General features: G+C 39.9%; 1 protein-coding gene across 1 annotated transcript in view; it reads right to left on the bottom strand.

The window, feature by feature from the left end:
* Positions 1-11,341, bottom strand: part of dgkaa (diacylglycerol kinase, alpha a) — a 68,321-nt gene extending 56,980 nt beyond the window's left edge. The window contains exons 1-2 of the mRNA XM_079558807.1: positions 11,249-11,341; positions 4,255-4,331 (exon numbers count right to left, since the gene is read on the bottom strand). Of these exons, the coding sequence (XP_079414933.1) occupies positions 4,255-4,331; positions 11,249-11,324 (153 nt within the window). The 5' untranslated portion in view covers positions 11,325-11,341. The remainder of the gene's footprint in view (positions 1-4,254; positions 4,332-11,248) is intronic.
* Positions 11,342-13,243: the final 1,902 nt, after the last annotated feature.

Here is a 13,243-nt window from a genome sequence, read left to right as displayed (position 1 = left end):
AAAAGACAAAAAAAATGACAAAAAAGTTACAAAAATGAGTTGAAACCGCCCCCTCCCCCCCCCCCCCAAAAAGATGGAAAAAATCTGATAACGTGAGTAAAAAGATCCATTTAGTTTTGTAGGTCTTAGCTTTCAAATGAGGTATTACACTGGCCAACAGGATTTGGGTAAAGCTGAACTGGAGAAAATCCTCTCAGTTCAGGCGGGAGTTAAGAAGTTAAGCAAATACTGTGTCTAATGTGTCATATGCACTTGAAATATCTGAACCAAATGAGAAATGAGTTACTATCCCTCAAATATTATCCATCAAATAAAAGTCCAAATTACACAAAGTTTAAAACGTGCACAACAAACTAAATGGCCAGACTTGTGCCTCTCCGTATCCGTATGTTTGTGGCAGCGCCGTGCGTTCACGTTTCTGTGCTGAAGCAGATTGCGGCCCGTCTGTGAGGAGGACGCCGCGGGGCTGACACTGGTCTCCCTCGGCAACGCTGAACCACAAACCCATTTCTTGTTGACATTTTCCATTTGTCGCCGATCCCCTGCAGAGCTGTCCCAGTAATAAATAACGTCACTGTTCGCCAGACGAGACGGCGAACGAGAGGGAGCCGCCGTTTGGGTCGGCCCGACTCAGCCTCACTGTAAAAAATGACTAACGGGACCAGAAATGACTGAGATTCTGGGTGTTAATTATATTATAGTTCCAACTTGTTGACATGACATTGACTAGCTGCAAATGAATTTCTATCTTCATTACCGCACTCTACTTTTGTACTTTTTTTCAAACCGTGGCAGATGAAGCGAGTTAATTGAATTGTTAGTTGTGTCTCAAACAATTCAGAACCTTTATAGTGCATAGATACAGAAGGCAGCTCTGAAAACAGTTAAGGGGGAAAAATCTAAACTTTCTCTAGTTATTCAAAAACTACTTTAACAAATGTTGAATTATTAATATAGTTTTCTAAAAAATAAAGATGCAAAGACATGAGGAGGAGCAAAGTGGTTCAACAGCCCATAGACACATAAATGACGGAGAATGCTAACATGATGCTACATGCTAGCATCGTGCTAATGCTAACACTAGCTGCGCTAACAATCTGCTGTGAGAAAATATCCATATGGGCGCGATTTACACTTCACTTTGTTTATGTGTGGTAAATAAGTACATATTCTACCAGAAAATGGCTAAAAAGAGGGAAAATTTTGTTTTTCTAATTATTCTATTTTCCCCTCGGCGAAGCCACGCCCTCTTCTATGACGAGATGACGTCTGTATCTATTCCGACTATCCTGATTCTTCCGAGAGTTGAGCTTAAAGCTCGTTTCACAGCTTTCAGGAAACAAAACAGAGTTAATACCATTAATACCATTATGATCTAATGTGTCATTTTCTTTGAGTTCATGAGGTAAAGTCACTGTAGTAAATACAGGTGGTGTTGTTTACATTTTGCACTATATTGCTACAATTGTTGATTTTGTTCTACTAAAACTTGGCTTTTGCTATAATTAACTTTTTTTTTAATGTAACATTTGCATAGATGTAATCAAATGCAAATGTATACCAAAAAACAATATAAAGTAACTATATTATTATTTGCTGTTATAAAATCTGGAACAGTCTTCACGAGGATGTGAGACAGGCCTCAACTCTGACAATGTTCCAATCCAGGCTGAAAACAGTTCTTTTTGCCCGTGCATGTATTTTATCTGCACTCTTGCCTTTTACTGTAATTGATTAATTTTATGTTGACGTTGAGGAGAAGGAGCGACAAAACAGAGGTTAGGAAACTTTGTGTGAACGAGCAAGAAAAAATTGTGTCAAGACAGAGCGAGTCAAAACAAGACTTAAAAATGCAAATAACTGAAAGTATTTTATCTGCACTCTTGCCTTTACTGTGATTGATTAATTCTATGTTGATGTTTTTATTGATTGTATTTGTTTTCTTATATTTATGCAACTGTGAAGCACTTTGAATTGCCTTGTGTATGAATTGTGCTCTACAAATAAACTTGCCTTGCCTTGCCTTGCCTATACATGTGTTTCACGCTTCACATCGCCGTGTCTGGCCCACGACCCACTGGTACTTTTTCAATTTGTCCCTCGGAGACAAAAAGTTTGGGCACCGCTGCACTAGACCTCATAAGGAAACTAATGTTTTTTTTTTGCATCATCCTGATTCCATTTCAGCCATATTAACTGATCTCCACAGGCTTTACCTTTTGCAGTGTTCTATTATTCCAAACTTAATTACCGGTCTATGGCAGTCATTAAAAATTAACTGCCTCTCATTCAGCGTCCTATAGTCAGTCACTGATGTAGCCAACAGGAATGGAAATAGGCTCCTTTTTTTTTTTGTTCACGCTGCGTGAGGGGGAAGCCGGCGCTCGGTTCAGAAAGGCCCTGCTGCGTGGGCAAAACTAAAGAGGTAATTTACATCTGCACTCGCTCCGACGCGTCTGAGGCGTTTCTCAACAACAGCTTAGTCAACGCGATCGATGATGGGTTTCAATCCAATTACTCACCCCGGGGCAATTAATGTTCAGATAATAGGGCTCTCGAGAAGATGTACAGCGACGCGGAGCCATATATCAAAATACTAATAAATATGAAAGGAATGTGTATGGTGTCCACAGCTGCACAACACGTGGAGGTATTTTTTAATATGTCTGTGAATAGTGGATGATGACTATAAAGAACAGGAACAGCACAGGTACAGGTGAGGACAGGCAGGTGCTTGTCTTAACATCACAACATTGTAGAAGTGGAGTATGGCTAGTGTTATGCAATATAGTACATACAGTAAGGAAGTGGCCTCTGCAGCGCTTGGAGGTTTAGTTCACCCAAGAAGTCGAGCACTATTTTCTTCACATGGGCTTCCACATGCAGAGTCTGGGCCCGACGCATCCGCAACTGTCACGTGACCATGTTTTACAGATTAACCTCTTACCACCCGCCTAAACCAAATGCGTTCTGTCCTCTTTGGCTATTGTATAGGCCTGTGTAACGCCTCATTTTGGTCACATTTTTGTTGAATTTTTGTCACTTTTTGGTTGAATTTTTGTCACATTTTTGTCACTTTTTGGTTGAATTTTTGTCACTTTTTGGTTGAATTTTTGTCACATTTTTGCCACATTTTTATTGAATTTTTGTCACTTTTTGGTTGAATTTTTGTCACTTTTTGGTAGAATTTTTGTCACATTTTTGCCACATTTTTATTGAATTTTTGTCACTTTTTGGTTGAATTTTTGTCACTTTTTGCCACATTTTTATTGATTTTTTGTCACTTTTTGGTAGAATTTTTGTCACATTTTTGCCACATTTTTATTGATTTTTTGTCACTTTTTGTTGAATTTTTGTTGAATTTTTGTTGAATTTTTTGTTGAATTTTTGTTGAATTTTTGTTGAATTTTTTTCACATTTTTAATGATTTTTTGTCACATTTTTATTGAATTTTTGTCACTTTTTGGTTGAATTTTTGTCTTTTTTTGCTGAGCTTTTGTCACATTTTTGGTTGAATTTTTGTCACTTTTTTGTTGAATTTTTGTCACATTTTTGTTGAATTTTTGTCACATTTTTGTTGAATGACTCGAAGATACGGCTTGACAAATACGGACATATACTGTGTTATATCTTCCCGGATTTTAGGGCTTTTAGTCCAGTGATTTTGTGAAAACATTTTTGTCAAAATGTAAAAGTGCCACAGCCGATCACAGCCTTCCCGACGGCGCAGCAGGCCGTCGACATGAGCCGTGTTATTCTTTTTTTGTCCATGAAGGAAACTTTGTCCTTTGCATTTCACCAAACCTGCAATGCGGCCCTGGAGTCCCACCTCCAGATCTTCAGCTCGGTTTGGCCAGGAGGATTATCCCTTTGTGCATTATTGTTTTGGTTGATGGGGAAACTAGGCCCTCCAAAAAACCCCACCCGGCCCCACAGGAAATAGAAACTAGGGCGATCAAGCTGTGAAGCGAGAGGGATGTTCTTTCTTCTTACAGCTGTGCATTTTACCACCTGAACTGAAAGAACGTTTTTTCTGGTTTTGGTGCATTCATCGGCAAACTCCTGCTGACATCATGCCCATGGAAAACAGCAGAGAGCTTTGTTATACTTTTGCCTGATGATTCTTTAACATTTGGTTGCTTCTATGAGGACATTGTACCATATGATCTATGCAGCAGTGTTGGCTCCTGCCCCCATCTGGGAGAGGACATGAGATGGATCTAGAGTGTGAAAGCAGCCGATCGGGACACAGACCTCTCCGTGCCGGTGCTTGGCCAGTCGTCCATCTACGTCGAACTCCCGCAGCACGTCCTTCACTTTCAGGCTGCAGTCTGTGTAACGCAAGCAAACAGAGAACACGCTTTAGTGGAGCTTTCACATCATGGAAGGCAGAGCCGTGGGAAGATGTTTTAGTGAGGGGGCGCTGAGGGACAACGTTTACCCCTAAAATACTTTTTCTGTGGATAAATCCTATTTATTAACCTCTTAACTCCCGCCTGAACCAAGAGCATTTGCTCCAGTTCAGCTTTACCCAAATCCTGTAGGCCAGTGTAACGCCTCATTTGAAAGACCTACAAAACTAAATGGATCTTTTTCCTCACATCAGATTTTTTTTTCATCACTTTTTTTGCTGGGCAGTCGTCTCATTTTTGTCAAATTTTCGTGACTTTTTTGTCACTTTTTCGTCCATTTTTTCTGCAAATTTTTCTCACTTTTTGTAAATTTTTTGTAAATTTTTAGTCACTTTTTTGTCAAATTTTTGTCAATTTTTGTCATTTTTTGTAAATTTTTTGTCACTTTTTTGTCAATTTTTTCTCAATTTTTCATAAATTTTTTCTTATATTTTTGTCCATTTTTGTTTACTTTTTTTGTCATTTTGTTTTTCCATTTTTTCTCAATTTTTCATCAAATTTTTCTCACTTTTTTGTCCATTTTTCTGCTTTTTTTGTCATTTTCCCCCCCCCATTTTTTCCTCAATTTTTCGTCATATTTTTCTAACTTTTTTGTCACTTATTCGTCATTTTTTTCTAAATTTTTCGTCTATTTTTTTGTAAATTTTTTCTCACTTTTTTGTAAATTTTTTCTCGATTTTTTCTCATTTTTTTGTCAATTTTTTGTCAATTTTTTGTCACTTTTTCATCAATGTTTTGGTCTCAGTTTTGTTGCTATTTTCTCACCTTTTTTCCAGAAGCTTTTGGACTTCGGGTAAAGCTGGAGAAAATGTGCTCGGTTCAGGTGGGAGTTAAGGCGTTAATATTGCCTGCAGTTCACAAACTATCCACCAGGGGATGCTGCAGCGCCCTCAGCACCCTGGGTTCCCACGGCCTTGATTGAAGGGCTTCAGGGTTTATACAAAAACACACAAAATCTGAGCTTTCACTTCATTCACCCTCATCCATCCAACAGAAGGATGGGGGAAAATATGACATTCGAAAGCAAATTGGACACATCAGACGACTTTAGAGGGAATAAAAATGTGTGAAATATCGGCCATAACTGAAACTGAATGTGTTTTGGAGTAAAAATAGTTGAACAAGGCTATTATCCACCAAGAATGTTTTATTTAATGCCAGTTAGAATCAGATTAAATGCTTTTTAGTGACATTTAAGGCCTTAAAGAGGGGGTAATATGTAAGGATTAAACAACGAGGAGCCGCATTAGACGGTGATAATGCACGACGCGGAGTCAAGAACACCACGACAGTGTTGTTCCTCCTGCATTATAACGTCTAATGCGGCTCCTCGTTGTTTAATCCACTTATACCAGGGTCCCACAAACGTAACATTTATAATAAATGTTTTTTTTTCATTGACTAAAGTCACTAAATCTGCCAGACTACGGGACTATTTTGTGTGGGTTATTAGCCGGTCACTGAAGGCTCGTCTCAGAGCGAGTCATTCTCCGCAGCTATTACGAGGATCTCAGTCAGGCTCAACGACACAACATCAGCACAGAATCACAACACAACAGGACTAACCCGGAAACACTTTTCCCTGGAAGTAAACACCGATATGCGGCACTCGTGGGCAGGAGTTATTTACCTTTTACGCTGTTTAACCTGAAGCTAAAGCTAGCTAGCTCAACCAGCTCAACTGTTTATGGAAACAGCTGCGGTGGAGTCGCTCACACCTGGGCCCCCCCAACTCAAACTTTTATGTTTGACTTTACTAATCCAGACAAAGATGCTTCAATGCAGGATCATTTTATGTACGCCTGAAAATGATGAATAGCCTTAACCGTTTTCAATAGAAATGTAAAGCTCATATGTTATTAACAGTAGCTAACCTAGCTGCTCACTCTCCTCTACAAACATTTAGCAAACGTTTGGTTTTGGCCAAAAACGTTGAAATTAACACAAAATCCATCTCATACGTTCCTGTCAGTCACTAATTACGCCTTTATCTGATGCAGCTGTGTCATGCGTTGCTATGGCGACGCCACAGCGGAGTGATATCCCAGTGATTTAACTACCGGACTACGTGTGCGGTTATACCAAAATAATGCACCAGCCAATCAGAATCCAGTATCACCCAGACCATGGTATAAATGTCTATAATTCGCCAGAAAACGTGTAAAAAGAGAGAAACTATCATGATTTCCAGAGCACTCTTCCTTCCCCAGCGCTCGGCCACACTCCCTCGTATGATGCGCTGCCGTCTGTATCTATACAACAAAAAACACAAAGGCTTAGCCGCTGTAAAAGCCTGAACAAAGCATACTATGGGATCTATAACGGGATAAAGAGTCAGCTTATTGTGCAGACACTCAAAGCCAGAGGGAGATCACTGGGGAATTCTGTTTACAGGCCCCCACGAACCACAACTAACACGTTTATTCCACTACAGCGAGGACGAGAGGGCGTCTTTATGGATGAACGACGCGTCTGCCGTGATCCACGACAGAGATGGATTTTTTCTGTGGTTGAAAAACACCGGGATGTAATTCGTGGGGCAAATTCTCCTGGTGTTGAAATAGGACTCGCTCACAATATTATCACGAGTTTATCTTAACACAGACCTTATATAAACGCCGTGCTTTTCACCCCTGCTCAGTATTTAAGCTTAAAAAGGTGGATGATGCATTGCTTTAAAATGTGTCAGACGGATCCTGCCTCTTACAGAGCAGAGTGTAAACAGTGCGTGTGGGAGGAAATGGAAGAGGTGGTGATGCGAAGCAAAAAAGAAATCAGAAAGTTGATCTTTTTTGACATTTAATTTATCTCCGGTGTAGAAAACCGATCCTAAAGCTCAGGTACGGTTTCTTTTTTTTTTCACAAACGTTGCCCATCTGTGTCCCCAGAAAGAGCAAATGAAAACAACTGTAATACTGATTTATTTGTGTAAAAGTGAAATGTTTCCCACACTTTGCGATGCCAGATCCCGTGGCAAAACACAGCAGGCGGTAAAAGTATTCTCTCTAATCTAAGAACTCGCTTCCAAACCCCTGCACTCGTCCTCCAGTCATGTCCTAGTTTTTGCCAGTATGAGCACTGTAGCGTAATTACACAAACTTGTTTTTTATCCTTCGTATTTTGGGAACTCAGTTTGTGATTCTGGTTACGCTGCAAAAAGTGGATTCTAAGCAAGTAAAAAATGTCTTACTTTAAGAAATAAGTTCTTATTTTTTCCCTAAAAAGTAATAATGTTTTGCCGAGCAAAGTTTTCTTGAGAAAAAAAATCTTGTTTTAGGAAATAAAATCAAGCCATTTCTTGTTCAGATAAATTTGCTAAAAACATGCTAATTTTTCTTGTTACAAGAAAGAAAAACTTTTTGAATCTTCTTCAGTTTTAGACAAAGAATATTTTTTCTTTTTCTCTTTTTATTTTTAAAAAAAAACTAAGATCACAACAACTCTTAATGTAAGAACTGATTCTCACAGAGAGATCATACATTCCATTCTTTAAAGTGGGCGGCTCGGTGGCACAGCGGTTAGAGCCTCAGCTTCACAGCTCGAAGGTCCTGGGTTTGATTCCCACCAGGACGGGGCCTTTCTGTGTGGAGCATGTTCTCCCCGTGTCTGCCACTAAAAACATGTACAATAGGTGAATCCTCCAGCAGGTGATTCTGACCATCACCACCAAGTAAAATACCCACAAATTTTTCACTAAATAAGAATGTTTTCCTTAAATTATTCCATTTTCTGAGGACATTTTGCTTAATTCTAGCTATTTATTTGCTTAAATTTAGTGTTTCTTTCTTGTTTTATTGTTTGTTTGTTTGTTTGTTAACTTTATTGTCCCCGTAAGGAAATTTGTCCTTCGATGCCGCTGGGGCGACCCGTCAGGAGCAGTGGTCGACGGCCGTGCCGCGCCCGCGGACCCGTCTCCATGATGTGGAGCCAGGCTGATGGTCAGAACCACCTGGCTGGAGGATTCACCTGTTGTACATGTTTTTAATGGTAGGGGAAACCAGAGTACCCGGAGGAAACCTAAGCAGACACGGGGAGAACATGCAAACTCCACACAGAAAGGCCCCGTCCAGGTGGGAATCGAACCCGGGACCTTCTAGCTGTGAAGCGTCTTATTTTAAGATTTCTTTCCTTGTTTCCACTCTTTTTGCAGTGCACTTTTCCCCAGGTTGTCCCATGTTTTCATGAGGAAACATGTCTTTTTGTCCCAGTTCGGCTGCGGTGTCTGGAACAGTGTGTGACCGCGGCGCCGTGCCCTTCTAACCCTTCTCCAGGATTACTGAGCTAAAGGATAAGCCTATTATGCATATTTTAGGTTGATGAAGGAAACCGGAGCGTGCAGAGGAAACCCACGGATTCACAGAGAGAACACAGATGTAATACCCCCCCCCCCCCCCACACACACATCAGCAGACTTCAAACCCCAAAACGTGTTCTCACATAGAAACATACCTGGAGTCGTGTTTAGTTTCAATCCGCCTCTCACTCTCACGAGCTGAAAACACGCAGCTACTTTCACTTCTAAACCGAGACGGCTTCGCCCGACTTCACCTGATCATTGCAGCGTTCAAAATGCCTCCACTACACATGTTCCTGCTAGCTGCCGGGTACAGTTTCCGCTTAATGCTTCACTCCCCTTTGTGCCAACAGAGAACAAGTCCAGGCATTTCGTCAGCTCAGAAATCACTAAATTGCTTTAAGCGGCTTCAAGGGCTCTTTCCTGACATTGTTGCGACGGCTCCACATACGTAAGAAGCACCACAGACAACAAAGAGTCTTTTACTTTGTATTTTTGAAGGTTTCTTCAGAGGGATTTTTTTTTTTTCAATATCTAAGTCCTTGCCTTGTTTTGAGTTCTGAACCCCAAAAGACAAAGTAAATTCTGAATCATGATTATTACTCATGAAAGCTCATTCAAAAACAACATTTCCCAAATCCCCTTCAACCTCTTAACTCCCACATGAACGGATCCCATTTTCTCCAGTTTGGCTTTACCCTAATCAAAAAGATTCTTGGGAAAAAAGCACCAAAACAGCCACAAAAATGTGACAAAAATTCAACAAAAATGTGACAAAAATTCTACAAAAATGTGACAAAAATGTGACAAAAATTCAACAAAAATGTGACAAAAATTCAACAAAAATGTGACAAAAATTCAACAAAAATGTGACAAAAATTCAACCAAAAAGTGACAAAAATTCAACAAAAATGTGACAAAAATTCAACAAAAATTCAACAAAAATGTGACAAAAATTCAACAAAAATGTGACAAAAACTCAACCAAAAAGTGACAAAAATTCAACCAAAAAGTGACAAAAATTCAACCAAAAAGTGACAAAAATTCAACAAAAATGTGACAAAAATTCTACAAAAATGTGACAAAAATGTGACAAAAACTCAACAAAAATGTGACAAAAATTCAACATAAATGTGACAAAAATTCTACAAAAATCTGACAAAAAATCATCCAAAAAGTGACAAAAATTCAAAAACAAATTGACAAAAACTCAACAATAAAATGACTAAAACTAAAAAAAAACCCACACAAAATAAAACATATAAAAGGTGACACAACACAGCAACAACGCGAGGAAAAAGATCAGTTTTGTGGGTCTTAGCTTTCAAATGCGGCTACACAGTCCTATAGCCAAAGAGGAGAGAAGGCATTCGGTTTAGGCGGGTGGTAAGAGGTTAAAACAAATCTGTATAACTTCTGTGTCAAAAAAATAAAAACATAAATTAAATCCTCTATCCATTATTTAGATTTTTATTACAGACATTAATTAATATTAACCTCTAAACCCCCACCTTAACAGAGCACATTTTCTCTGGTTTGTCTTTTCCCCAATCTAAAAGCTTCTTGACTCCAGCCTATAGGCCAGTAATGCCTCATTTGAAAGCTAAGACCTACAAAACTGATATATATGTATCTTTTTCCTTGCATTGTTGCTGTGTTGTCATAACTGAGTTTTTTTCATTGCCTTTTTGTCACTTTTTTGTTGCGTCCTCGTCATATGTTTGGCACTTTTTCAGCGGTTTTCGTCACTTTTTTTTTTGGTCACTTTTTTGTTGCATTTTTTCCACTTTTTTATTGCATTTTTGTCACTTTTTTGTTGAATTTTTTCCACTTTTTTATTGCATTTTTGCCACTTTTTTGTTGCATTTTTTCCACTTTTTTATTGCATTTTTTCCACTTTTTTATTGCATTTTTGTCACTTTTTTGTTGAATTTTTTCCACTTTTTTATTGCATTTTTGCCACTTTTTTATTGCATTTTTTCCACTTTTTTGTTGAATTTTTTCCACTTTTTTATTGCATTTTTGTCACTTTTTTGTTGCATTTTTGCCACTTTTTTATTGCATTTTTTCCACTTTTTTATTGCATTTTTTCCCACTTTTTTATTGCATTTTTTTCCACTTTTTTATTGCATTTTTGCCACTTTTTTTATTGCATTTTTGCCACTTTTTTATTGCATTTTTGCCACTTTTTTGTTGCATTTTTGTCACTTTTTTATTGCATTTTTGCCACTTTTTTATTGCATTTTTTCCACTTTTTTGTTGCCACTTTTTTGTTGCATTTTTTCTGCCAAACTGGAGAAAATGTGCTGGGTTCAGGTGGGGGTTAAAAGTTTTCCTCGTGCCTGTTGTGTAATCTACAGCACAACTGAGATCTCCACATGTAAACGTTCTCTTTCCGGTCCCCTTTAAAAGCCTGAAAACGCTGTACAATACAGTGTTACAGTATTGACGGACCTGTAAGTGATCTGAACTCCACTGTAGGTGTTCTCTCTGACAGTGAAAGCGCTGAAAGAAAGGCTCTGCCCACGTGTTCTGTACTCACACTCGATGTACTGCTGCAGCTGGATGAAGTCGACCGGGCTCAGCTCCTTCACCTCGGCGTCTGTGGGGGCGGACATGCTGCCGCGGCTGCAACGGCTCTACAGACAAAACAGAAAACCACGGTGAGAGCGAGACGAGGAGGAGAGGCTGGAGGTGGGTGCATTCAAGGCCCATTCAGGGCGCAGAATAAAATGAAAATAAAAGCGCCGCTGCGAGGGAGAGGAAGACTCGCGCGAACCGCAGGGAATCACTTTCAAAGCAGAGACGGGTCGGAGCTCGCACAGAAGTACGAACCGCACGGAGAAAATATGTCTGATGCACAACCGGCTTAATGAGGAAACAGAGTCGATTATCAAAGTCGAAGTTTCAGCAGGTTTTAGTTTGCAGGTCGGACCATACAGACATGATTACGCAGCTCTCTTTTCAGTTCAACATAAAAAAATAAACAAACAAGCAAATTGTCTTAAAGAGGGAGTATTCTGCTTTTTTCAGTCACATAGCACCAGTCTATATCTCACTACAATGATGAGCAAACCTTCTGTTGGTCTGTAAATGCAGTAAATTAGAATAACTGCCTTGTATAAAATGTCTCTCTCAAAATGGCTGTAGTGAATGTCTTGAAATAGGCCTCTGTCTCTTTAAGAACCTCTGAGCCTTTAGACACGCCCCCTCCACACTCTGTCTGTGGCATCAGTGGGGAGGGGGTTCTGCTGAGGAGCAGTGGTTGGTTACTCGGCTGGTGACCAAAGCTCGGAGGCGTCTCCAGGAGGTGGGGGCGTTCCTAGGAGGACTCAGGCAAACCGATCCCTAAAATGGCCGCCATCAGAGTTTTTACAGATTACTCAAAAATACGTGAATGTGCCAAGGCAACACTTCAGGCATGTTTTTAATGAGGGAATGACAGAATAACATGATGTAAAGCTTGAAAAAGTCCATTTTGCATAATACCCCCCCTTTAACTAAACGATAAGTAAGGATTTAAAGCCACACCGTGTAGAATTTCACCCAATAAATAAAATTGAAATACAAGCTTTTATTTTACGACCGATATTTTCACTCCATCCATTTTCTTCCGCTTTATCCGGGGCCGGGTCGCGGGGGCAGCGTCTCAGCAGAGATGCTCAAACTTCCCGATCCACACACACCTCCTCCAGCTGTTCTGACCCCGAGGCGACACCAGGCCAGCTCGGAGACATAGTCCCACCACCGTGTCCTGGGTCTTCCACGAGGCCTTGTCCCACTAGGACATGCCTGGAACACCTCCCGCGGGAGGCGACCAGGAGGCATCCGGAACAGATGCCCGAGCCATCTCAGCTGCTCCTTTCGACGTGAACTCGAAAGGATGTTTTCATCATTGAAAAATACCTCATAAATGTACAAACAAACACCCCTGGGAGTGGGTACGGCTCTAGCTCGTTTCCATGGAGACGTGACTAAAGGCAGTAGAATTTGAGATTTCTCATCCAAATCCATTCTTTTATTACCCACTGCAGTAATAGTATTGTCTGTGTTGAGCTGGTCATTAGGAGCATGTTTTTGTTTTGCTGCAACAGTATAGTCCAAAATGTTACGCAGTGTACCTTTAAGTTATGCTTTCCAAAAATTAAATATACAAAAAAAAAATCCATACACAATAAAGGCTTAGTTTTTTCAGGGTGTCAAACTCCGTTGGGTCGTGGGCCGGAATATGTCAACATGAAAATGCTATGGAGAAAACATGTTTCCAATAATTGAATATTAATGAGCCGTGATTTAAACCAAAGCCTGACAGGACTGTAATAAATAATAATGGCTGACACTTGCATTGCGCTTTACAAGCCTGTGTCACAAGTGTCTCAGAGTTCACTGTAGTCATTATGCATTATTCATTCACTCCACACTCTGTGGCTACAGCCGACCTGGGGCAGACTGACCATTTACCACATGGTTATAATGTGTTGTTCATTTCCTGATCTCTTATTATGTCGAGGGCCGCCAGCTTGACATGTCTGTTTTA

This window comes from Gobius niger, assembly GCF_951799975.1.
Source record: "Gobius niger genome assembly, chromosome: 6".
Taxonomy (NCBI): Eukaryota; Metazoa; Chordata; class Actinopteri; order Gobiiformes; family Gobiidae; genus Gobius; species Gobius niger.
Note: the sequence above shows the minus strand (reverse complement) of the source record. Positions and strands in the feature narration are given on the sequence as shown.